General features: G+C 36.6%; 1 protein-coding gene across 1 annotated transcript in view; it reads right to left on the minus strand.

Annotated features, from left to right (window-relative positions):
- The window catches only part of muc6 (mucin 6, oligomeric mucus/gel-forming), a 49,142-nt gene that overhangs the window by 1,925 nt on the left and 19,965 nt on the right, over positions 1-27,252 (minus strand). The window contains exons 11-28 of the mRNA XM_062966030.1: positions 25,236-25,356; positions 23,680-23,818; positions 23,243-23,347; positions 21,581-21,653; positions 20,920-21,057; positions 19,273-19,434; positions 16,025-16,119; positions 11,304-11,436; positions 10,102-10,351; positions 8,360-8,412; positions 8,154-8,263; positions 6,387-6,538; positions 5,988-6,129; positions 4,523-4,633; positions 4,051-4,236; positions 2,307-2,546; positions 1,174-1,330; positions 584-730 (exon numbers count right to left, since the gene is read on the minus strand). Of these exons, the coding sequence (XP_062822100.1) occupies positions 584-730; positions 1,174-1,330; positions 2,307-2,546; positions 4,051-4,236; positions 4,523-4,633; positions 5,988-6,129; positions 6,387-6,538; positions 8,154-8,263; positions 8,360-8,412; positions 10,102-10,351; positions 11,304-11,436; positions 16,025-16,119; positions 19,273-19,434; positions 20,920-21,057; positions 21,581-21,653; positions 23,243-23,347; positions 23,680-23,818; positions 25,236-25,356 (2,514 nt within the window). The remainder of the gene's footprint in view (positions 1-583; positions 731-1,173; positions 1,331-2,306; positions 2,547-4,050; positions 4,237-4,522; positions 4,634-5,987; positions 6,130-6,386; positions 6,539-8,153; positions 8,264-8,359; positions 8,413-10,101; positions 10,352-11,303; positions 11,437-16,024; positions 16,120-19,272; positions 19,435-20,919; positions 21,058-21,580; positions 21,654-23,242; positions 23,348-23,679; positions 23,819-25,235; positions 25,357-27,252) is intronic.

A 27,252-nucleotide genomic window follows, 5' to 3' on the forward strand; every position in this document is an offset into this window, starting at 1 on the left:
ATTGGTTCCATGGATATGGGGTCATTCAGTATTTTTTTTAAAAAACTGTAATTTTATTTAATTATTTTGTCTATGAATTAGTAAGGAAGGCATGGTGACATCTTCTCAAGACAAAGAGTGAATCAAAGGTTTAATTTCCTGCATTTCAGATCATAGTCTCACACTCTGTTTGAAAGTAGTAGTTGAATAAGAACAAAACAAAATAGGCTTCTGGTTCATAATGAGAGATGTGAGGGGAAATCTGACTAAATGATTTGTTTTCAACAAAATAGTCTGAAGAGAGTTGATTCACTCTGCGGCTTCTCACAATCAGCACAAGAAAGATATAATGGTATTGAGATCTCTGCAATTAATATATTGCATCAAAATGAACAGGACAAAAAGACTGAGGGCAGAAATACTTAAGAGAAGAATTGTTAGACAATTTTGAACTGATATTAAGTTGACAGTGAATAGTTTCAACATGTTGCCTGCCAGCAGCCAAAATTATATTTGAAAGACTTCCATGCACAATTCTTTGTTGTTGCTTAAACAATTATCCAATCTGAGTTTGCATTTTTAAAAGAAAAATAAAGATTGTTACCTTCAATATTGACACCTACTGATGTTGACATGTTTAGACATTTACAGGGCCGATAATGCCAGGTGCAATTTAATTCATTAACGTAATAATAATAGGTGCCAACCATGCCACTCTTCTTATGGGAGTTGAAGTAGTCACAATAAACAGCTAAGATAGAAGAGAATGTGATTGTTACTATGAATATTACATTAGTCAAAGACAAAACACTAAATCAAAAACATGAAGAAAGCATGCTGTTGAAACATCTTCATCCTTCATCATCGGACACATTGGCAAGGGCTAATGAGAAAGAGATCAACAACATCTGGAATCCAAGAAATTCATGTTTGTTGTCCTTAACAGAAGACAAGTTACCTATGGTCTAATTGTTCATCACTACAATCTTTTCACCAGATAGCACTAATAAGCTTTTGAGACATACAAGAGATCTTTAGGACATAGTTTCAAAATATTGCTCTAAACACATACTAAATATTTCTCTTTTAGTTTCTGAAACAAGCAAACTTAAAAAGTATCATCTAGTTCTGCATATTATTATATGAACATATAAAGCTCCTACCATAGTTTTAAAGTGATAATAAGAAACTTACGACAGAAGTCAGGGGTTCTCCAATCAATGCATACGCCAACATCTAAGCAAGCTTTTGCATACACTGCAATGGCATCGCACATGCATTCACAATCTCCTCCAGTGTCACATCCACATGAATCACGGACACAAGCTTCATAATATGGCATCCGGTGTACCTAGAGCAAAGACAGAAACAATAAACTGGAAATTATGTGCAAGCAAATATTTAATTTCAAACACAATATGAGCCCCCGACCCAACTGGTATCTGTGGGGAAGATATCTTTCCAAGTTTTGCATGAATATGTGAAACCATGGATAATAGCAAACTCTATTGAAATGAAAGACCTCTAGAATCATATAATCAAAGAGTTGGAAGAGACCACAAGGCAGGGGGTTTGACTGGATGGCCCTTGTAGTCTCTTCCAACACACAACCAAAGCACCCCCTGGCTCAAGAATGCCATAGAGTCATACTGGAGATCCAGGAAATGCCTACAGATAACGTATTTTTTCAGTTACAGAACTCAGTCTAAATTGTGTTTTCAGTCTCCATATTGAGACTGTATTTTATTGCTCACAGTGCAAGTACAATGTCTTAAATCACAATTTAACAAAAATAAATTTTGTACTTTGTACATTTTGTACATTAATTCAATTGATATCTTTTAGTTGGGACTTTCAACAGGATATAGGCTGGAGTGGGCAGCCCCATAAGACACAAGTACACTCTTGGGGCCTCAAAAAACCTTTGTTTTATGGACTTTGTTAGTTTTATGGACTATAGTTTGTCATTCAGATGAACAAGAACGTGGTCAGGAAAAACACATTTCCTTCTCAGATGTTTATATATAAATCAAAGATTGCAGTACTGAAATTATCAATGCTTTCAATATACGTAGTACCCAATGGTACAGTTAGAGTCTAAAAAGTGTGGCTCACATAGAAAGCCATACTTTTTGGTCAGTATATTTTACTGACCAAAACGTGTAGCTTTCTATGTGAGCTAAAGTCAACATCTAACAGATTTGTTGACATTTAAAATAATACAAAGAAACCTGGAGTTTGAAAGGCTATACTGTATAGGGAAAATGATTGTGTCTTATACTACTAGAAAATACTGAAACCAATGAGGGTTCCACTCTCTGCTTTACCTTACTGTGGCAGGCAGCAAATACTTGACTGTTGATAATAGAGCACTTTTTCTCTGCCCAGGCTTTGCGATAAGGATTCCTGTTGCATGGGTCAGCCACAAAGAAGACATCTCCACACAATGGGTTCTCCTTCCAGGAATTCACAAATTCCAGCTCATTGGATGCCACATATCGAGTTCGGGTTTCAAAATCATCTCGTATATTTCCATTGTAATTACCACATAGACCACAGAGGTTATCCTAAATTGCATCAAAATGAATCATGGACATTTTATTAGCTTACAAAAATAGGGTTAATAAAGTACATAGCAGTCATGAAGCATGAGTGAATGATCCAGAAGAGGCATCTGAGAAGGTAAGCATTGTAAATTCAAAAAATAAAATACACATCTGCTTCTACACCCCCATTTCTTTAGTAGGAGTAGCCGTTTGTCTTCCTGAAAGTTTGGGTCTTATGCAATCTTCTCCAATGACTGTGATATGAAACATATAGGCAAAAGTATTTTTGGTGGCGGTGGTGGGGTGTATGGGAGTATGAATGTCTCCATTTGACAGGGATTATCTTAATTAATCATCTGCTATTCTGCCTTTTCAGCATGCTCGGGCACAAGCAAACCACTGCAACTTCTGTTAGCTTGTGTGTTCTTCCTTATTAATAACTTTTGTGGCCTTGACCACACTCTAATGTTGCTTGGCCACATGTACTTAGATTTTCATCCATAGAACGTATACACAGAAGCTAGGGTATAAGAAGGTTGTATCTACTACATAGGCTGTGCTTCCCTCATCTGAAGGGTTTGGTTGTCATCAAGAGGCAGCATGCAGTTAGTAATTTAAGTTATTGTGCATGTTTCCAATATATAATAACCCTAAGGCCAAGCTATCACAACGTTTTATTGGCAAGGTTTGCCCAAGGTGTGCCTTTGCCTTCCTCTGAGACTAAAAGAGCGTGACTTGCCCAAGGTCTCCCAGTGGATTTCCATGACCCTTTTGTAAATGATGAAACATTTTTAAGAGAAGGGAAAGAGACAGGCACATGCCCAGGACAGGAGGTGTGGTTGACATTAGGGAAGGGAGCATGAGGGGAAGCGGAAATACATGCACACACTTGGAAGAGGAAGGGTGGGGGACAGTGATAGTTACCCCATTTGGAGTCCTGACCTAGAAGCAGTGATGTAGAGGAACATTGGATGGATTGGGAGGAGTTATCCATTAGCCATGTGATCAACCAAAAAGCCTTATTTTATAAGATATGGGAAGGAGAGAGTTGCAAGTGTGATCTAGTCAGTATGTATACAGTAAGTATACATAAAAGTATACATAAAAGCTACTAATTGTCTACTGGACTTTTGCTTTATGTGTAGTGGGGTTCTAAATGTTCAATTAGAGTTTTAAATCATTGCAGTATGACAGAAAGTTTCATTTCGACATCCAAATTCATATTTGCATAATGTTATATCCACATTTTACCTCAACCCCACCATAGCAACAATCCTGAGATTATGGTACTGTTACGATCTTTTCATTTTCACCCATTTGCTCATCAGCAATGCATTTATAGATTTCAACTATTAATTTTTAATACCTTTGTTATTTAATTCTGTTTTAACATTTGTATATTTGTAGGTTTTACATTGTATTGAAATACTTTTAATGTAAGCCACTTTGCGTCTCCTTGTGAAGAAAAAAAGCAGGATATAAATAAGAATAAGAATAAGAATAATTCATTAGAAAATGACATTACCTTTGTTTCTCTGGAAATTTTGATGAATAAGTTCATGTGTCTGTTCCAGACAAGGATTATATCATATTTGTCAGTTATTGTGATCTCAGTATACAGGAAGAGGGCATTTTCTTCTATGAAAAACTCCGTTTGAGGATTCCAACCAGACACAGTGTATGTTCTATCTGCCAAAGTGATAGTCAAATTCTGCAAGGAAAACTATGCGTAAGTAGAAAAACCATTTAACAGAAACTATGAAATAGAAATACAAATTATTACAGTGGGCCCTGAGTAGATCCAAGAACACTGTCAGTATGTGGTCATTTTCTCCCCCAAGGAGAATGCAACAAAATGTCTAATCAGCTTTTCAAATGAAACAGACAAGATAAAGTGGCTATTGTCTTGTGTTGAATTGCTTGCTTGCTGACATTCCACTGTGGAAAAAGTGAGGAAATCTCAGCACTGCATTGCAAGCACTACACATTGTCCTTACCCCAAGGTGAATCTTGAATGCCCTGGTACAGGTGATTCCAGTGTTTCCACAGACAACATTCTCAGTCACTATTTTAAAAGTGTGGGGAGAGCCACCCATGCCACAGCCATCCTAAGGGGAGAAGCACAGTCAGATAATAATTAGATTGATCCAGGTAGCAAAGCATCTGTGTGGATTTAAAATGCACAATAGAAATTCCTAGGCTTCGAGTCAAACATAACATTAAAATGTTATTGGACTTAAAGGGTTTGTGCAGAGTGTCATGGCTTAATGCCAGATTCAGCTATGGTGACCTTAAGTCATGCAATCATCAATTTGAAGACATCTTTTTTGAAGGTCTGTTGCAGTTTTCTAGGGTTAATCATAGAATCATGGAGTTGGAAGAGACCTCATGAGCCATCCAGTGCAACCCCCTGCCAAGAAGCAAGAAAATCTCTTTCAAAGCATCTCCGACAGGTGGGCATCCAGCCTCTGTTTAAAAGCCTCTAAAGAAGGAGCTTCCACTAGGTTAGTGCAAATATAAATGAGATAGGCTTTCTAAGCATACTATAAATAGTTGGAGAGATATTACTTGAGACAGCTGCCTCAGAGTTTTAGAGATCAGCCCACTGATGTGGGTTAGCTTACTTAATGGACTTTGTAGTTCAGCCTGCTGGACGAAATCAATGCAAGGGAGTGATGTCCTTAAGCTATGTGTTTCTGTGACAGTTTGAATACATTTATTATGACATGCATAATAATGATTTTCAGGGGAAACAAGAAAACAGAATAGTGTTAAATTCTTAGATAAAATTTTCTGTGGAGAAGTCACATAATTTTATTCCAAAGGGGTGGCAATCTTATCAACAAATGTGCAGTGCATTTTATGAAATGAGAGTAAGAATGGAAAGGATGGTGAATAATTTTTCATCCTTGATTAAAAATGGAGTTTCCTGACCATCAGAAATTCTTGCAGAGAAAAATCTGGACATGGCAAGGCACTTGCCTCAGGTACTTCTGTGCTGAATCTTAACTCCTATGCCTAAAACAACAGGAAGTAGAGGAAATCTACTCCTAGAAAGGGATACTTACTCCTGTAAGAGTTATCATGGGGAAAAGGTCTCTCTATTGATGCTTTATTGCCAATCTTTGTGTCCATGACACCCCGAAATGTTCAAATTCCAATTGTCACAGAAACAGAGAATGAGGTGAAATCTTCTGAACAGGGGCATAGATTTAGCAAAACAAACATTACATGGGTGTTAACCCTTCTTTATGCTGTTCAAAACTAAAAATGTTTAGCTGGAATTACACTTGAAAAATGTACATGTTCTGACTTACATAGAAGTTCAACTTAAGAACAAACCTACAGAACTTATGTTGTCGTTAATGTGGGAACTGCCTGTATATTTGTTTTAACAAATAGTACATTTGCAAGGAAATCAATCATATTCTGGATTATAATGTACCAATATAATAAGGTTACCATAGCTAAAATGTATTCACAGTTGCCATCAAATACAAATCGCTGTCCATCAAATGTGTTGATATGCCCTTCCCCATAGAGACTGCATGTTGATGAGCATTTGGTATTTTGGATACATTTCCATTTTCCTCTGGCACAGGTGCTGAAGAGGAATAAAAACACTTGTGAGAAACTTACAAAGTTTACTTTCTTCCTTGAGGCCTTTGAGTGATGCCAAATTAATTTTCAGATGTTACATGTTAATCTTAACTATGTTTTGGTACAAATTTAATAGTGGACAATAGTAGTGTACATAATTAATTTTGTTTTGTTTTTTCTAGGTTTATTAATGGCAATTTGAATGGCATACACACACAGTTTGATCAAGGATACTCAAGGGCAGAACCCCAGCAGTCTTACCAGGTCTTGCATTCAGTCTGAATTTGTTCTCCTTTTTCATATGAGATGCCACCATATTCACAAGGGCACTCATCAGGTGGTACACATGTACCATCCAGTTTCTCATATAGTCCGGCATCACAAACACACCCTGACTCACATTTGCTGGGGACCTGGAAAAGAACAACCAAATTCTACATGTTGAAAGCTGAATGTTTAATACACCTGGCTTTATTGAACAACACAGTTCAGTACTTCTGATCTGCGACATCCAGGGAAACAAATTGCTCTAAGGCAGAGGTAGAAAATGTGCTGTTGCACTGCTTGTCTCATCACTCCTTTTAGTAGATATGGTGACTACGTCTGCCACCCAGTACCTGGAGGTTCAAACAGTCTTCATTTATTGTTCAAGCTCTTGTGCAATAACTGTAAACATCAAACATGATGAAATGCAGATAATTTAGTCTACTTTAGAAAGAAAACAGTTAAACACACTCAATAATGTAGTTGTCCTACAGTTATCACAAGGTACATGTTTTGTGAAGCACCTTGGAGATTCTTTGCTGGGTTGACACCTTCCTTGTATTTTTGTGAAATTAAAAAGTATATATGTTGTTCTAAATATAGTTTTAGGACTGGGTTATGAGATTTTTTGTCTAAACCTTTGTAATAAAATCACATTTTTAAAAAAAATGCTATTCAGTCAAAGTTCCTTAATTTTTGGGAAGTATAGTGCTGTGGCTGTTTGATTCCATTATGCTGTTGGGAAAATGTATTATTAGTGGAAATATGTCAAAGTAAAGAGTTGTTTAAACATCCTTCCAGTTATGTAGGTGCTATTTCTGAATGGATATGTGGATGGAAGGATATAGATAGTGCTACACTTGAACAGTAGCACAATCCCATGCATGCCTACTCAAAGGAATGACAACAAATTCAGTAAGATTATCTTCCATGTAAATGAGCATTAGATTATGTCCTAAATGATCTAAACTTCTGGTCAGAAGAAATAGTTGCACAGAACTGGCATTCTACCAGGAGTACTAATTCTATAGAAAACACTCGGGGTGATTGCTTTGTTCACATAATTGGGTAATTTGGGGTCCTTGTTTGTTTTGTGGAACCTGTTCCTAGACAAACAGTTCCTCCACATTTGGGAGAGCATTTGTATGTATGTTTATTTGCATGTGTGTATGTTTAGGATCCAGATATTTCTGTTGCATAAGCATTAATTGGGTAATAGCTGTGAAGTGCAAGTTTAAAAGAAAGATGCATAATGAGACCCGATGTAAGTCAGTTCCCAGTTTGGCATTTTACATATGTATAATTCTTGTTAAGTTTAGTTGAACGTTCTCCTGGAAAAATGGGGATAGAAGTGTAGCCTCATCTCTTCATTCACAGAGCTCTAATTGTACGTTGGAGCTGGAGAATGGAAACTGGGAAGGAAGAATCTCCTTTGTTTGTGATAACCATGTTGCTGCTCCCATAGTGTGTATTCTCCAGAGCTGTCATCTGGCAAAAGTGTGTCTCCCAATGTTGTGGAAGATTCTCTGTCACATAATGTCACTGTAGTCAGCACGTTTTGGTATTGTGAAGAATGAGCAAACAATTACGGTAATCCCAAATGCATGAATATTCTATTTTTATTCCTAGTGGAGGAGTTTTTTTTTTTTTGCATTGGCTGCCAAAATGACTTGGTAAAAAATAAATACATTCTATGAATGAAATAAAGCAACTTCTTGCATGGGTTTGATATCACAGCGATTACTGAAAGTGTATTGAGCTCACACATTGAATTCCAGTAGCCAGCATTTGGCAAGTTGGTGCACATGCAGCTCCGTACTTGCTTCCTGAGTTGGAGGAACATGAAATGTATTTTTTGGGGGGCCTGCAGTTTTCTAAGGAAGAAAAAAGAGATACACACGTGTGAAGTGATATCTTTGCAACGTAAGAGGAAGTAGATTCCCCAGGAAAAAATACCATGATATTCATACCTTCAGGATCTATAGGTCTGCCAGTACAACTCAGATTCCCATTAATGCAGTAGCTAGAAAAGAAAAAGTGTATTAGGGTACATGAAGTAAATGCATGGTGCTAAGTATTCTAATTTAAACTCTGAGCTTGCATAGTTTCCAAAAGAACAGTCTTTTTTCTTTGGGCTGATGTTTCACAGCCAGGGTTAAACAAACATGTAATTTAATTGACCCAGATCCTTGGGAGGGTATAGTATAGTAAATGAACTAAATTGGAGTGCAAAGATAATGTTATTTATTTATTTATTTATTTATTTATTTATTTAATACATTTATATCCCATCCTTCTCACCCCGAAGGGGACTCAGAGTGGCTTACAAATTAAATTTACATACAGTATTATTATATTAACAATAGCACAATACTGGCAATAAATTATTATATTGTAGTATATAAATATATTGTAATATTATTAGTAATATTACATTTAATATATAATATATAATTAATATTATTATAATGTATTATTATTAGTATAATATTGTATTACATTATAATATTATCATTATTATATGTATATACAATATATTATATATTCTAGGAATAGTACACACAATAAATTACAAGTACAGTAGAGTCTCACTTATCCAAGCTAAACGGGCCAGCAGAAGCTTGGATAAGCGAATATCTTGGATAATAAGGAGGGACTAAGGAAAAGCCTATTAAACATCAAATTAGGTTATGATTTTACAAATTAAGCACCAAAACATCATGTTATACAACAAATTGGACAGAAAAAGTAATTCAATACGCAGTAATGTTATGTTGTAATTACTGTATTTACGAATTTAGCACCAGAATATCACAATATATTGAAAATATTGACTACAAAAATGGCTTGGATTATCCAGAGGCTTGGATAAGTGAGGCTTGGATAAGCGAGACTCTACTGTACCATGTTTTTCCTTCTAGACTTGCTATGATAGTTTGATAGAAAGAACATGGAAAGGCAATAGATGAAGAGTGTTAAATAATAAATTAACAAGGAGAACATCTAAAAGGATCTTATAGGACCTTAGAGACTAACTGAGCTAGTATAAACTTTCATAGACTTAAGTCTACTTCCTCATATTTAATGAATGAACTCAGTTAGCATTGACATGGATCGGATTAAGGCTTTTGCACAAGGTCTGATGGATGATTGGTATATATATATATTTGGTGTTGCATTGTTTTAAATTTTTATATATTGTATTTTACTATGTTATTTAATTATTTTAACTGTTTTATTCTTATTTTATTGTATTATGATGTACTGGTAGTGATCCTACCAGTTGTGTAAGCCGCCCTGAGTCCCCTAATATGTTTAGCCCCCCATATGTTTTACTAAACACATGCTACTAACTTTGTTCTCTCACTTAGTCTCTAACATACTACAAGATCCCTTTGCATGCTGATATTCCAAATAAAGATGGGTTTGTCTTTGAATTTAATACAGAAATAATCAATATTTAGTTTTTCAGTTTCTATTTTTGATTGTGCTCCATTTATCTCCTTTCCCTGATAAAAAGTATACTTTCACTTATTACATTTACATCTCACTTTTTCTGTTTAGAAACTCTGGGATATATGTCCTTCAAAATAAAAAGTTCCACCCATGTTTACTTTTCTTGCAGGATCTGGAAGAGTGTGCTTTTTAGGAAAGGAAACTTTAATATGCCAAGCAAGCCCACAAAGGTTTGTAATTTTGAACAGATACTTACCAGGTGATTCCACCGATTATGGTTGACTGGTCTGCCTGAATAAACTTCCTGTCTTTCAAGTAGCAAGGACACTGGGATTTACGGACACACTGATTTCTGTAGTTCAGGTAAGTTCCTTTGGGACAATTGCAGCCATCAATGGGGATGTCAGCAGAATGGCACTCTAATTCTCGATTGGAAAGGGACAGACATGTCCGATCACAAGCTTGAGTGTTGTAGCTGAATGTCTGATTACCAGTACATGCAATGGCTAGCAAGAGGAAGAAGAATATAATTATGCTTTGGTATTCAAAAACCTTGTATCCAAATATTCCTGTGCCACCTTTTGTTGGGTGGAAGGGAGCAGAAACCAAGTAGCTTCTCTGGGAGAGACACTCATACTGATCTTTTACTAGGTGAAGTTCAGATTGTGGAGCATCTGGAAGATCTTCAGACAGTCCTTGGGGAACAATTAAATTTGTTTTAATCCCTTCAGGCACACTATTCCATACTTAAGTGCTTATTAGAATAGAATAATGTGAGTACATGAAACTCACAGTAATTCATCTTTTTGCTCTTTATGAATTTTAAAATAAAATTTCTCATTGTTTGTAAGAGTAAACTGCTCAAAGTGCATATCATTAAGCAAATAAAACTAAATGTCTGTATATTTTTATGAGGACTATACTGATCATAGCTCACATAGTGTGATCTTAAATTAATGTTTCCTTAGATATTGCCCAGGACAACATGTGTATTAGACTCAGTAATCAAAATATGATTGTATGAGAAGGATTCTGCCACTTATCATGGGACGATGAAGAGTTGTTTTGCCCTTGTGCTAGAGCTCGGGAATGTATTTATACTACACATTTACAGCAGTTTTATTGAACTTCAGTTGTCTTAGCTTTGTGTATTCCTACTTTGGCTTTCTGTATTTGTTGTCTAATCAATCATAGAAGGACTTTAGATTCTGCACCAGAGTGCTCTAATGTCCTCCACTGAACTGTAGCACTAGAGCTGTCTGTCAGAGAGAATTCAAAGTGCTTAACCACATACAGGATTCCCTAGGAATCATGGTAATCAAAGTAGTATCAAACTTCTGTAAGTGTCTAGATTTTAAGAATCCTACAAAGTATGATAAAATAGTTAATTTAATTCAAATTGTGCTAATAGTGATGACAGCTTGTACAAAGGCCTGGTAGCAGTTAGAGTGTACTTACTACAGTTGTCTACAGTACTCCGCCAGTTCCCAAGAAGCAGTCCCATTGAAGCACATGCGTGAGCGTATGATGCCAGGGCAGAGCAAATGTATGGAAAAGTCTCTTCATAGTTACAGGCTTGGTAGACACATCTCTAAAATAAATGACAAGATGTGTTATTTTAATATTATTAGGCCAAAATACTAAGTAGTGGAGTGTAAGGATGGGTTTCTACATCCATGGGGACCACTTGTGTGACCCTCACCCCATTTTATTTAAGCTTTGACCTGAATGTTCTGTTTTTAGGCTTTGATCTTTGACATCTTATACATATTCAATAGTTACTGTCTGAAGATTCAGTTATGAAATGATGGCAATGCATGTGTCAAATAGTTATTTACTACTGCATAAATTAGGATAGGTTATCAGTTATAACTATCACCTAGGTAGATGGAAGCCATGTTTTTTTCTTTCTTTTCCTTGCTTTGTATTTTATTTTGCATCTTGTATTTTAGTGTTGTATCCCAGCCACAGGCTGGCCAGATTCTAGATTAAGATGGAGGGGATTCTGGGGATTCTGGATTTGGGATTCAAGATCAGCAGTCTGAGGCAAAAGTTAGCTCAGACATGCAGTTGCAGGATGAGCTGCTGATCCCAGGAGAAGCAGATAACGGTCAAGCTGACATGAGAAATATTGAGGGAGAGACTGCAGCCTTGGAAAATAATGAGGATGACGGTTTAGCTTCTGACCAGCAGGTGCAAGATAATGAGGACTTATCTAGAGAGGACCGTTTGTCTTGGATGGGTTCCCAGGTCCGTAGAAGTGAGCGTTTGGCATGCAAATGTGAATCTAGCTGTGGGAAGAGGAATGCATTCCTAAGTTGTTATTAAAGTATGCTTTCACAGACTATTCTTTGTCAGTGCAATTTTCATCGCTTCATCTGTATGGAAGTTCTACCTAGCCAGCGTTCTTGGATTCTTGGGCCTTGTTCTTTGGACTCTTTGCCTTGTGGTTTATCTTGGATTCTTGGACCTTGTTCTTGGACTCTATGGACTAATTCTTCACCTTGTGGATTATCTTGGATTCTTGGATCTTGTGCTTTGGACTCTATGGACTAATTCTTTGCCTCATGGATTATTGTTCCTGCTATGCTCTTTGAACCCATGGATCTAGCCTTTTGGATTAAATAGACATTTATGTACTTTGTGAATCTCTTGGACCCATTGACTCTTTCACTACAACTTTGAACTACCTTTTGATTGATTGCTTGATTTATATTCTGCTTTGCTTAATAAAAACTTCAAAAGTCTATCTGTGTGTCTGACTGGGTATCTATAGCAAGGTGAACTTAGCCTGAGGTGCGACATTTAGTCTTTTGTAATGTAGTTTAGTTATAAGTAGTTTTATCATCATGTTGTTTGTGTCTATGCCATTTCTCTTTATATGTTATTATATACCGTATATACTCAAAGATAAGCTGAGTTTTTTATCTCTTTTTGGGGGCTGAGAAAGCCTTCCCCGGCTTATAATCGGGTCAAGGTTAAGCCAGCAGTGGAGCCTGGAGGCCACACTAAGTTTTCTTTTCCAAAGCCTCGCTTCTCCTCCCAGGATCGAGTTATCTTATTTTTTAAGAGAGAGAGGGACAAGGACGGAATGTTTTTAAAAGCGAAAGGAGAGTGAATGATAGAACCCCTTGCAAGCCAGGAAGAAGAAAAAGATTGCATGGTGGAAGGGGAAGAAAAAGAGAGACTCTTGCAAATTTGCAGGATTTATTATTATTATTACTATTATTGCAAGAACGTTTGAGTCAAAAGGGAGGGAAAGGAGAGCAACAGAAGGTGTGTATTTCTTTTTATTCCTAAGGAAACAAAAACGGAGTAGGTTTTTTTGGGAGAGGGAGGGAAGTTTTAAAAAGCCTTTTCTGGATACTTTTAGAGTTTGAAAGAGGGAGAAATAAAAGAGGTGGGAAAGGGGAGGAGAAAAGAGGCCAAAGTTGTTTTTAGGAGGGCTTTGCTTGCATTTCTTCCTTGGGCAAATGCATGCCCCAAAGCTTGTAAATAATATATAGATTTCTCCCTACAAATACATGAATTTAATATATGAATTTTCCCCTCATATGTTTGCAGGTCTTTGAAAATCCTATATACATATAGATATCTAGAGATATCCATGTACCTGTATATCTGTACCTACCTATAAGTATACATTAATTTTATATATGAATTTCCCCTCACATGTTTGCAAGTCTCTGTAAGTCCTATAAAGATATAATTCTCTATATATAGAGCAATGTCTAGATCAGGGGTCCCCAAACTAAGGCCCGGGGGCCAGATGCGGCCCTCCAAGGTCATTTACCTGGCCCCCGCCCTCAGTTTTATAATATAATATTTTTATATCAGTTTTAATAATATAATATATTGTATATACATATAATATTGATTATAATATTATGTTATACAATATAATACTAATAATACCACCATATAATAATATTAATTATATGTTATATATTACATATTATCTAATAGTATAGTGGTATAGTTCAATATAGTAATCTACAATGCTAATATTGTGCTATGCTAATAATATAATATATTGTACTAGCTTTGTCCGGCCACGCGTTGCTGTGGCTTATGGGAATCCTTTGTTGGCCAGGTGGAATAGCAGTGAATAGCCTTGCAGTCTCAAAGCCTGGCTGTTTTCTGGAGTAGCTGGAGCTTTTTGTTGTATGAACGTAGAGGCATGGATGAGGGGTTGTGCTGCCAAGTTTAGTGTTTCTGGGGTGTGTAGTTTTGTAGTTTTGTCCTAGGCCGAAATTTTATTACGCTTTTATATATATAGATGTACATACAGCTGCTCTGAGTCCCCTTCAGGGTAAAAAGGGTGGGATATAAATGTAGTAAATAAATGCAGTAAATAAATATTTAATTTTAGACTTAGGCTTGGTCAAAGTCTGAAATGACTTGAAGGTACACAATAACAACAATCCTAATTAACTTGACTTTCTCATTGGCTAGTAGCAGGCCTACACTTTCCATCGAAATCCTGACAGGTTTATGTTGGTCAAAATTGTTTTCATTTTTAAACATTGCATTGTTATTTCGTTGTTGTTGTTGTTGCACTACAAATAAGACATGTGCAGTGTGCATAGGAATTTGTATTTTTTTTCAAATGATAATTCGGCCCCTCAACAGTCTGAAGGATTATGGACCGGCCCTCTGCTTCAAAAGTTTGAGGACTCCTGGTCTAGATAGATAGATATTAATATAGATATAGGCCTTTTAAATATGCACACACACACACACACAGATGTCTAGATAGATGTAAACACAGATAAATGGGACTTGCAAATATTGCAGGAGGGAAATGCACATACAGTAGAATCTCACTTATCCAACACTCGCTTATCCAACGTTCTGGATTATCCAACACATTTTTGTAGTCAATGTTTTCAATATATCGTGATATTTTGGTGCTAAATTCGTAAATACAGTAAGTACTACATAGCATTACTGCATATTGAACAACTTTTTCTGTCAAATTTGTTGTATAACATGATGTTTTAGTGCTTAATTTGTAAAATCATAACCTAATTTGATGTTTAATAGGCTTTTCCTTAATTCCTCATTATCCAACATATTCGCTTATCCAACGTTCTGCCGGCCCGTTTACGTTGGATAAGTGAGACTCTACTGTATATATAGAGAGGAATTGCAAACTTTTCAGGGGGGAAATGCAAATGTGAAATTAGTATATATAATTGTAGAGCTATATCTAGCCCTGCATTGTTTATATAGGCATTGAATGTTTGCCTGTTACTATGTTGGAAGCCGGCCTGAGTCCTCATGGGGAGATAGATAGAGCAGGATACAAAGGAAGTTGTTGTTGTTATTGTTGTTGTTGTTGTTGATGATGATAATGATTATGATTATTATAAAGTTATTGTTGGTACCATATTGTTTTTGTTCAGTAGTTCTCAATCACATCATGACAGTAAACATTTGACAGAGGAAGAAATATCCATGTGGCATTTCAGAGAAACAAAGTACTCATAATTATCTTCTGGAACAGACTCTTCTTCCTATTTCTTTTCACTCTTATGAATGGATTTCCTTGGTGGGGTTGGCTTCTTCTCTGCCTTATTTGCTTAACATTTATATCCAGAACATGTTTAGCAGCCCAAGCAAAAAAAACAACAACAAACTTATCATAAGGCAAAGGTGGAGACGCCAATTTGAGTAGGCTCAAATCCACAGAGTTTCTATGATTAGAAATATGAATATGCTTTCTCTGGCCCCCTTCTTTCAGGAGTAGTGTTACTTCTTTGTTTTTCTATAAAATGCTGTTGTGTATTTCCTCCTTTCTTAGCTGCTGCCTTGGCTTTCTTTTCATCCACCTTACTTTTCATGTCATATCAAATGGTAGTAGCAATAGGCTCCTGACATTAGTAAAGCGAAGGAGTTGTTTTAGGTTTTAGCATGAGCTGTCCAAGGTGCTGAATACATTTTGAGGTTAGGGTTCAGTGGCTCAGATAACTTATTTAAAATTTGAACTAAAACTGCCTTCATCAACTGACTGGTATGGAAACCACTTAGCTACTAAAGTCTTTAAACACAAAAATGAGAAAGAAAAGGTGAACTGATCAGGTTCCAATGAACAAAATATGGGTCTCCCAAACCATACAAATCACCCACCCAATTAAATGTTTTTCTTTTTCAGTCTTTTTGCAAGAAATCCTTACCTTGTAAAATGGAATAGGATTCACAGCGATATGACATTTTGCAAATATTGTATCCTTCTTTGTAAGAACGGAGCAGTGGGTTTCTGCACACATTTCTAAACAAGAAATACAATCAAAGGTATTAGGAAACTCCATGTATTCACATCACAGGGAAAAATCAATTTAAAATCATTGTGGGAATAGTCTGAAAAGCGGTAATGTTTTGTAATCATTTTTGTGTTCTGCCTATCCTTTTTTCTGAATACTCATGACTAAGGTTATAATGTTATTTGCTTTTCATGGATATCCAGAAGGACAAGCCAATCTCATTTAATTTTCATTAACAAATAAAACATGTTTTTCAGACAGCAAGAAATTGCTACCGTTTGCACATTTTGATCCTCTCCAGAGCAACTTTCTTCTCTCTTTTATGGTAATATCTGAAAGCTCACCTTCTTCCTCTTAACTTACAGCTCACAAAGACTGCTTGTGTAATTTAGCATTAACCGTTTGCTTGTTTTGATCATAGAATTGGCAATAAAATATTGCTCATTCTGATAAACATTGTATTTGCAGCTACGCTGAAACCTTTTCCCTAAATAACAGAGCTTAACTTCCCTAGAGAAGTATATGCAACCACATTTACTCATATCAGTTTTGGGATGAGACTACATGTAGTGGTTTTGAGCATTCAACACAACTTTGAAAATCATCTGATTCCTGACTTGGTAAATGAAACCAACTGGGTGATCTTGGGCAAGTTACATACTCTCAGCCCAGAAAACCCCATGGTAGGGTCACCTTAGGGTATCCATGTGTCAAAAATTAATAGAAGGCACAAAATAATGACTGCTTGAAACAAAAGTCTAGTGTTTGGGGGAGAGTTGTGTTTGTGAATAGTGCAACTTCTTCCGTGGATTGGGAGTGTGAATCATAGAGCATGTAGGCCATATTTACTCCATGGAGGCCATTTCTATGCACCTTGACCTCTCTCAAATCACTCCTGTACTCCAGCCTCTGTCAATTAATCCATCCTCCATGTGGAATGAAAGTTCCAACAGCCTCTATGACATGCGATTCTCCTATAGGGCATTGTCTGCACCTTTTTAAAAGTTTTTTTAGAGGAGGTAACTGTAAGTTCATATGGTTTTCTTATGCCAATAATAGAGGTAATTTTGCAAAATCCTTCAGATGGCTGGAAGGCACACGTGTACACGCATATCTGGAAGTGATCTTCTTGTGGTCACTTTCTAGTTTTGCCTAGTACAGTGGTGATAGGTAATTCCCGTTTCTCATCCTCTGCACTTGCCCACTTCTACATCCGGTTATAGGTAGGAACACCAGTAAATTAAGTTGTGTTTACATATTCCTGTAGCCATTAAAAACTTCAGGTAAGATAGTATTCAGGTAATTTCCACCATATGATGACCCTGTTGTGGGGTTTTCTTGGCAAGATTTGGTCAAATGGGGTATGTTGACCCATTCTTCTGAAGCAGAAAGAGTGTGATTTTCTCATGGTTACCCAGGGGTTTCCTTAGATGAGCATGAGTTTGAACCCTGGTCTCCCAAAATCCTATTCCAGCACTCGAACTATTACACCATGCTGATTCTCTTAGGTAAGATACATGAAGAAAATGTCTCCTGAAACATGGCAAGGTTTTTAAAAGTAGTTGCTCTTATAAAAAAAAGGAATGACAAAGAAAACTTTTTAAAAAAAAAAAAGTCCATAACATGCACTGAGGCTAGAGAAATTCTCAAAAAGGAATGTTCCAAATTTTTAATAGAAATTTTGTATGTGGTGTTTGTAGATACATATTCTCAACTGATGCAGAGCTGAATTAGATATCAAGCTATCTGAAGTACCCTGTTTTTCTGGGTGTAAGAAGTATAAAATGGATTTGGTATAAACATTTAACTGATTTCCTGAGTTCTAGAGGGACTATTTTGAAGAAACGGGATAGTGTAATGTTTTTATTTATTCATAATAAAGGTAAAGGTTTCCCCTGACATTAAGTCCAGTCATGTCTGACTCTGGGGGTTGGTGCTCATCTCCATTTCTAAGCTGAAGAGCCGTTGTCCATAGACATCTCCAAGGGTCATGTGACCGGCATGACTGCATGGAGCGCCGTTACCTTCCCACCGGAGCGGTACCTATTGATCTACTCACATTTGCATGTTTTCGAACTGCTAGGTGGGTAGGAGCTGGGGCTAACAGCGGGCGCTCATTCCGCTCCTGGGATTTGAACCTGGGACCTTTTGATCTGCAAGTTCAGCAGCTCAGCGCTTTAAAACACTGAGCCACCAGGGTCCCTATTTATGCATAGTGGCCAGTATATGGATGGAATTTATCAACTGCCAAACCACTTATTTCCTGCAGGTGGGGCAATTTCATAGCAAACCAAACAGTAGAAGTGGGAAATAAATGAATTGGATTTCAAGAAGTAATTGTTTTGCACCTCTCCAGACTGGTAGCGACACAAAAAACACATTTTCTTAAAATCCTTCGCTTTTTGACATTTATAATGCATTTTGGGGGAAGAAATCTGCTAAAATTAAGTATATGTTTCAAACATGGATACAACAAAAAATCGGAAATTTCAAAAAATGTGTACACATATGGTTGATAAAGGTAGAACTCATGCAACATGTTTATATAAGGGAATGATGCACAAAAAGCTTTGCAACCCAGAACAGAAATAGGAATGGAAGAAAATCAATGAAAGAAAGTCTGTCAGTTTTTTACTTCACTAGTGTAAGTTCATCCAGCATCTTATTACCCACTACAAACAGTGGATAAGGTCTAAACTCTTACCACTGACTTGTATAGGGAAGTTTTGTGGTGAATTGCAATCAAGTCAGCTTTGACTTATGGCAACTCTTTCAAAGCCCCATATCAAAACAGTTCTGCTCAGATCTTGGAAACTTGAAGCAACAACTTCCTTAATTGAGGGCTAAATTAGATGTAACAATGGTTATCACCTCAAAATGAATAAGTTGTGTGTGAGAGAGTTTAATTTGTGGAATTTAACACCCCTCCGCCCAATACTCCAGTTCTCTGATTTTCAGACTAGAGATGCCAATCAGTCAAACAAAAACCAGGAAGTGATACTAATTACAGGAGCTCTCATTCATAGACATTCTTTCTGACCTATCCAAACTGAAATCTTTTTAAAAAATCTAGCTCAGACTAAGGATGCTATCATGGCTGTGGATTTGTGCATTTATTAGTAATTGTCACACACATATCCCAAAAAAGGTATCATACTTACTATTTAACTGGCTCATAGAACAAGGATCTGTGTCTCTTTCAATGGCAGGGGAACAATGTCCCGCCCTCCAAGAATCCACAAAAAGTGGTGCTGTTCCTTCAATAATATCCATGCTTGTCATAAAGTCATCCGCTGTTTCTCCGTTGTAGTTACCACACAGCCCTGGTGATATGGGAAAACATGCATGGAATGAAAAACCGCCAGAATATTTTTCAAAAATGAAAAGTTGACAGGTTAATCATGTGACAGGCCAGTGCATTACAATTGTGCTATTGTCCTTTGCTAAAGATAGTAATGTATACAATGTGTTCTGTGCCTTTAAAGGTTTGATGGACCCTGGAACGAACAAGTTCTGATGTGTCTAATCTGTGCCGAAATGTAGGGGCCAACATTTTTCACAATCTACTCTAGCTGCTGCAGCAGCCTTTGTCTAAACATTAAAACATGTACCGTAGCATGTCTCCAAAGCTTACACTGAAAAGCAAATCAATCAGTGATATATATGATCTAACATAGTTCCAATGCCCTTTGTTCCAGTATGGAGAAACCTTTTTGTAGATGATCCCAGGCCATACATGCAAGAATCCCACCCATCCCAGCAGAAGCCTAGACTCAAATCTACTTATTGGTGAATTTGACAAGAATTTGTGTGGGTATTACAGATAGATATTAAAACAATGCGTATTAAAAAGCCCCTGCATACACAGAGCATGTTAACTTAGCTACCTTGAGTCCTCTCTGGGATGGAGAAAGGCGGGATAGAAATGAAGTAAATAAATAAGCATGTTAACTTTATGGCAGGAGAACATGAACAAATTTTATCTAGCAAGGCAATGAATGAGGATGTGCATTTTTCATTCCCATTCATACAAGTATGGCAGAAAGATGGCAATCACAGCTGAATCTAATGAACCCAGCCTATATTTTGTGTGACAGCCCCCTAATTCAGGAAGGGATACCTTTGTGGATATCTGTTACCATATCTGCTCCCCACTTACAGGAAAGGAGATTCCACCTGAACATCAGGAAGAACTTCTTCACTGTGAGAGCTGTTGGGCAGTGGAACTCTCTGCCCCAGACTGTGGTGGAGGCTCCTTCTGTGGTGGAGGCTGGATGGCCATCTGTCGGGGGTGCTTTGAATGCGATTTCCTGCTTCTTGGCAGGGGGTTGGACTGGATGGCCCATGAGGTTTCTTCCAGCTCTACTATTCTATGATTCTAGAAGGCTACATTAACCATAGTGGATCAACTCTGTTGGTTAACACTATGCAACAAAATTTGGAAAATTTTCTGTTCCTGGTTTATAAGTATTATTCCTATTTGATTGTGTGGTACTTTGAGGGTAGTTGTTATGCTCCAGAAACTTAGTTTTTGTTGCTAACACAAACTATGTTGAATTGGTTGAAACTCTATCAAATGTGCTGCAGGATATTCCACAAAAACAACGATTTTACAGCTTATTAACCGTTTCCATGTTTTATGATAGAGCCAATTAGGAAATGACATTTATAACTCAGGAACAAAAATTTTGTTACATAGTGAATAGAAGGATAATGTAAGACTTGGTGAAGATCTCTTCTAATTTATGAATATTCTTCATAGCCTTAAGTCACTGAAACCAAGAACCAAAGGAAATTGAATTCTTTACCTCTTGTGTTGCCTCTAAAGTGCAGTTCAGCTTTAACAAAAGCTTGAAATAGTGGGAAAATTTGAAAAACAATTTCCAGTCCAAAGGGAGTGACCATTTGAATGTGAGTAGATGACTGCCTGAAGATGGTGATGTCCCCTAAGAGAAATTGGAGTATTGAAAAAATGTCAATTATGCTTTATGTATTTGAATGATTAAATACATTTCCATATTTATACATATTTTTATTTAATCCTTGTAGACTATTTTATGCTTGAATAGCTGCATGTTGTAGGAATGAGCTTACTACCTAATAGTATGGTTGGTTGACAAATCCATATATTAATAACTGTTTATTTATTTATTTGACTTAAATCCTGTCTTTTTCAAAGTTGTTTAAATAGCATACTAATGATAGAAATAATAGCAATAACAACACTAACAACAATATTTATTTTATTTATTTATCAGACGTAATGTATTTAAAACACAAACAAAGTTAAAAACTTGGGGGACATGAGAGAAGCCTCCCCGCAGGATCGAAATACATCCGGGTGTCCCCTGGGCAACGTCTTTGTAGATGGCTGATTCTCTCACACCAGAAGCAATAATAATAATAATAATAATAATAATAATGATATAGCACTTATGCAAATCTAGCAGAATCCTTAATTTCTCTTACCTGATTTATAAGGCAGCCACTTAATTTCTTTATCATCTATTAAAATTTCATTTTTAGAAATCACAATTTTGTCCTGTGTGGAAAAGACAAATAGAATTTTAAATGGAGAGTTGGCTTTGGTGCTAATTAGGACTAAAGACTAGGCTTTCCATGAATCGATAGCAAATGAAATATACACCGTGGAGTTAATTGTAACCAGCAATAAGTATGTAGGATTATTGAAGAAGGTAGTGTCAGAAAGATGTGGGTGGATCAATGATTAACCTTGTGTTAAAATCCTTAAATAACATCCTTAAATAAAACAATATGAACATGTCTGTATATAACCGAGTTCTTTAAGGTATTACAGATTGTAATGATAAAAGAAAATAACACTATCAGTTGCTGACTTCTACTCCAACTTGATTTTTGTTTGCATCCAAGGAGCAACACCCCCCCCCCCCACCCACAACACAAACAAACACACTTAATACTATGAAAAAAACATAAAAATTTATGTGAAGTTTACATTTTTGTCATGCTGTTGTTCAGTTGGTTAAAGACACTGACTTTCGGGAAGAAATTACAATATGGTTATTGTTGATTCTAAGTATTTATCTCAAACTTTCTGTTGTTCTATTGTGATGACTCATGGGCCTTGTAGTCCTGTTCCTAGTACTATTGTGGCAGACGAAGAGGAAAACATGGGGTTTTCGCCGGTTCAGCAAGAGCCGGAGTCTCTTCACCTGCAGGATGTTGATGTTTGCCCTCAAGAATTCAGCCAAACAGGCCTTGGGCAGAACTCCCCACCGTTTCCCAGAAAAGAATCTTATTCCAGAGAAAGGGGAGCCAGAGAGGCCCAACGGAGGAGTTTACGCTTAGCTGCCAAACATCAAGCTGATTAGGCCTGCTTCCCTTGGGAAATTCTAAGGAGTCACACATCTGGACAGAGTTGGGTTTCGCTTCTCGTTCTCTAGGGAAAGAGTTCTGTTGGCGGGAAAACGAGACCCAATATAGGTGTTTGGCGCGAGGGTTTCTTTGCGGAGTCATCTGATCAGCTTGAGGAGAGAGATCGTGTGTGGACTTCGTAATCCCAGTTCCTTGCTTTCCGGATCTAGCTTCAAGCCTTGCCTTGTCTCACGGTTTTACCACGGTCTCTGTTCATTCTTCATGTTCGTCTTGCCTCCAGTCACGGATCTAGTCAAGAATCAAGTTTATTTCCAGCCTTGTTGTCAAGCTTCATTGGACTTTAAAGACTCTGTTATTCCCCACACTATTGCTTGGCAAAGTGTGTGTTTCGGTCAAGTGGATTAAAACTTTGAACTCTAATATCTTATATTGGACAATACATTTCTGGACTATATTTGACCTCATCTGAAAGGTCTGCTTCTGAACTATATTCTTCACTTGTTTTTATTGATTTTATATATTTCTTTAATAAAGATATTAGATAGAGACTGGCCTCCGTGTAAGGTTATTGGTGCTCTGCAGCCAGGGTCCTGACATCTATGCGCATATACTTGCATTTGAAATGTAACCAGTGATTAAGTGTATTTACTCTTAAATCCACCACAGAGCCTAACTGGAATTAGTTTGTCCTGAATTGTATCTGCTCTGTTCAGTGGTGTCCACAGTGTCTGTGTCCATGGTTATCAGCAGTTTTTTCATGGGACAAACACTTACATTTCCTGAGACGTAAATGATAGCTGTCAGGGATGTCTCTGAACTGGAATATCCAGACTTCTCATACACAGCCATCAGTGTTCCATTATGTGGTAACATGGGGCTCTAAAAGGAAAGATAAACAAATTAATGCAAGGTACATAGGAAAAAAGAGGGAAAAATAAATTTTTCATTTTTTTCATAGCCCTAAAACAAATCTGGATCTCTAATCAAATGGATATTCAGTAATGGAGCTACAAATTAGTCACACTCTGTGAACATACATCTGTAAACATATTTTTATGTTCACAATTTAATATTTTGGCATATGCTTAAAAATATTAACATGAGATAAACGGTAGCCAGTGGGTGTTGTTAGCAAGGATCTTCTATCAGTCTGATAATATTGATTCTTATTATATACCATATCATCATTTATTTTTTATTAAATTCGCTACCTTCATAATAATGTAAGTGCAAACTCCATGAAAGCGATATGGTCTGGAATCAAAAGTGGTGACAAAGGAACCTCCTTCCAATGAACATCTGCCAGGACATGGTAGTTCTGTACAGCTCCACTGGCCCATTGAGCATTTACTGGTGAAAAGAAAGATACACATTTTTTTGTTAATCACTGACATAGATTTGACAACATCACCTTTTGTGTTGGCAGTATTTTCTCTCTGTGAGCCAAATATTTTGAATGCCATGCACTTTAAACATGGAAAACAGTTGATTTCTGAAGCAATGAAAATAAATGCCATATGGTCATCTATGCACATTTCTCTGTGCTCTATCATATGGCTACTTTACCATATCATTATCTTGCACTGAAGAAAATGTCTACTGAAAAGTTAGAACACAAATGCTGTCTGTAGGAATCTCCAAATTGTCTCAGGTTATTAGACCAAAACTGTCTTCATTTACTGATGCCTCTTTCAAGGTCTTGTGGCCACTATTTTTCCCCACTGTGGCCTTCTCCAATTTTCTGGAAGACATGGCAACTCCCACTAACCTTGTCTGGCATGGAAGCCCTACTGTCTTATGGCTAGAGTTGAAATGTTACATTTGGAAACAAAGCTACCATTCTCCAGTTATTTGTATTCTAACCAGCTTCATGAGAAGTGTTTCTTCTCCTCATGAAACTAAATCTGAATCTGAAATTGAGTAGGGAATCTCACTGATTCTTTTGCTGATTCTTCTCTTTCCACCCGATTAGAGAATACTCCAATTAATCAGTGAATTTCTTTGGAGGTACACATGACCAGCGAATGTTATGTTATATATTCCACTAATGTAAGTGAGAGATGTGCAAACTTTCAGGGCCCAAGAACAATTTTTCATAATTTCCAAGCTACCTTGAGCCACCCATCTCATCCTGGGTAAACCAGAAGTGACTAGAAGATCACTTCCATGTATTTTTGGGGCAAAGAGAGGCTTCATTTTTTTAAAAAAAGAGCCCAAATTGCAAGGTGTAGAGGCACTTGAGCCTTGTTTTCAAGAAGAATCACAACATCACAAGGCCTAATTTTTCCTATTTTTGGCATAAAATAAAATAAACAAAAAAAATTCAATAATAGCTTATGTGATTGTCATTCCTGCTGCAAGTGTTTTTCTACTCCCACCACTGCCGACAGATTCAAGATTCAGCTAAAATGATTACCACTATGATAACAGAGTGCATTGCTCAGAAGTATTTTCCAATTTTACTTGATTTTCTCTGTGAAATTTATGCCAGTTGCTTGTCAACGGAGGAAAATAAATTGCCTATAGATTGTTAAACACCAGTCATTGAGTGTTCATGTTTACAGGTAGTGGTTCAGTACACATACACAACACTCAAAATGTGTTCTCTCCATTAGTAACAGGATATCAGTCTTGCCTCAGATAAAACAAGAGTAATTATAGGAATTTGAATGGTATCTCCTCAGGACAAATTGGCATCAGGATTCCTAGCCATTTTGATAACTAGTTGCACCCTATTCTTTCTTAATGCAAATACACATGCACTCACCAGCTTCTACATACTGCTTCCATGACTTCACCAGGAGCATATTTTTTTCCATTTAGTGTACATGGACACTGTTCAACAGGAACACATGTTCTATTTCTTGAAATATCATCCAAAACAGTACCTTGAAAAATAAACATATGAAGGATGAATGTCATTCATCCTGAATACATGGGAGCATGGAACATAAAGCCTTGGATATTGTTTAACTTATTTATCAAGTGTAAATGCAATGTAAACACTGGGGCAGTTTTCTCAAGTGTTTTTGATGGATAAAATCCCTCTATGTCTTTTGGATTTAATAGCGATAAAACAGTTGTGGTTCATACAATGATAATTTACTTAAGCACACTGAGACCAAAAGAATTCGATACGATCAATTAAATTTACCATAATTTGCACATTGCATATATTATTACTAACACAATTCATACCAATGCATTTTCTTAGACTCCTGTGTAAAGATCCAAGGATTTTGCACTGATGTGAATAAAGAGATGTCCCTACCCTGCCAAGTGGAGCAAAAGTATGCATCTCTGATCCTTAGGAGAAACTATTTTTAATAGAAAGGTAATGCAACAAGAACATTACTGCTACAAATAATAGGGGACACTTTTGAATGTCCTCATGATTTTTGTTTTAATAAATGACAATTATCTACATTGGCTCGAGGAGGGATGTAATAGCTAATCCATCCCTGCTTTTACATTACTCTTCAGTTTGAGTTCATGTCCAAGTTCAAGGGAATCCATAAGGGTTTATTGCTCATTCTAGGGTTTTTATGGGCTCTTACGTTGTAGTAGCTTTAAGCACAGCTTGTACAAACTACATTTCTGTCTTGTCATATGGTGGCTCCAATTAAATATACAAAATTACTACAGGTTGAGTCTTCCTTATCCAGAAATTCCAAATTCTCAAAACCCTAAAACATTTATTATTATTATTATTATTATTATTATTATTAAATTTTATTTACATCCCACCTTTTTCCCCATGAGGACTCAAGGCAGCTAACAATCCCACAAGTGTAAAAAGCACAATACAAATGTTAAAAAACTATTAAATAGTACAGTGTGGTAAAAACATATTAAAATACAATAAAAACACTTAGAATAGCCTTTAAAATTCACAGCCTCTCCTCCCACCCACAACCTCCCCAAAGCCTGCCTCCTATCCTTCCTGAAATGCCTGCTGACAGAGGAAGGTTTTGACCTGCTTGTGGAAGGCCAGCAGGGATGGGGCCATGCTGGTCTCTCTTGGGAGGTAGCAGCAGCCATCGAAAGGGCCCTCTCCTGTGTTCTCACCAAACATACTTGAGCGGGTGGTGGGACAGAGAGAAGGCCCTCCCCAGTAGATTGTAGATGTTTACCAGGTTCATTTAAAGAGATATGGTCCTTCAGATGTTGTCATGTCAACAACATAAAGGAAAGGGAAAAAATAAGCAGGTACTGGACATGTGACTAGTCCCCTTTCCCCCATAAGCCTCCTCCACTATATATATGCAAATAAAGGTACTCCAAAACCTGAAAAAAAAGTGAAATAAAAAAAATCTGATCTCAAGCATTTATAATAAGAGACATTCAAAATCGATTGTAAAAAAACTTATAACATGGATTATAGAAAACTTCAGACAGCAAAAAATAATTATCAAACTTTGGAATGAGCAAGAAGATGACCTTATGGATGAGACCAAAGCTACTTTGCTTTTAAAAAGCAACTATTTACAATTATATGAACAATTGATTTTGAAAATAACTCATTTAAAACTAACAATGGTACTTCCTTTTGGTTATTTTCATTTAAAAACCCATCAAAATTCTCCAAGCCACCCAGTAACTTTAAAAGAATTTTAATTAGATATACAAAAGTCATTATATTATATATTATATTATTATATAATTATTATCATATTATATTATATTATATAATTATTAACTATATTATATATTATTATCATTATTATATACAAAAGCTTCATTATATTACAAAGATAAGTTAGCTTAATTATTGCTAAAAATAA

The sequence above is a fragment of the Anolis carolinensis genome, chromosome 1 (genome assembly GCF_035594765.1).
Source record: "Anolis carolinensis isolate JA03-04 chromosome 1, rAnoCar3.1.pri, whole genome shotgun sequence".
NCBI classification, from domain to species: domain Eukaryota; kingdom Metazoa; phylum Chordata; class Lepidosauria; order Squamata; family Dactyloidae; genus Anolis; species Anolis carolinensis.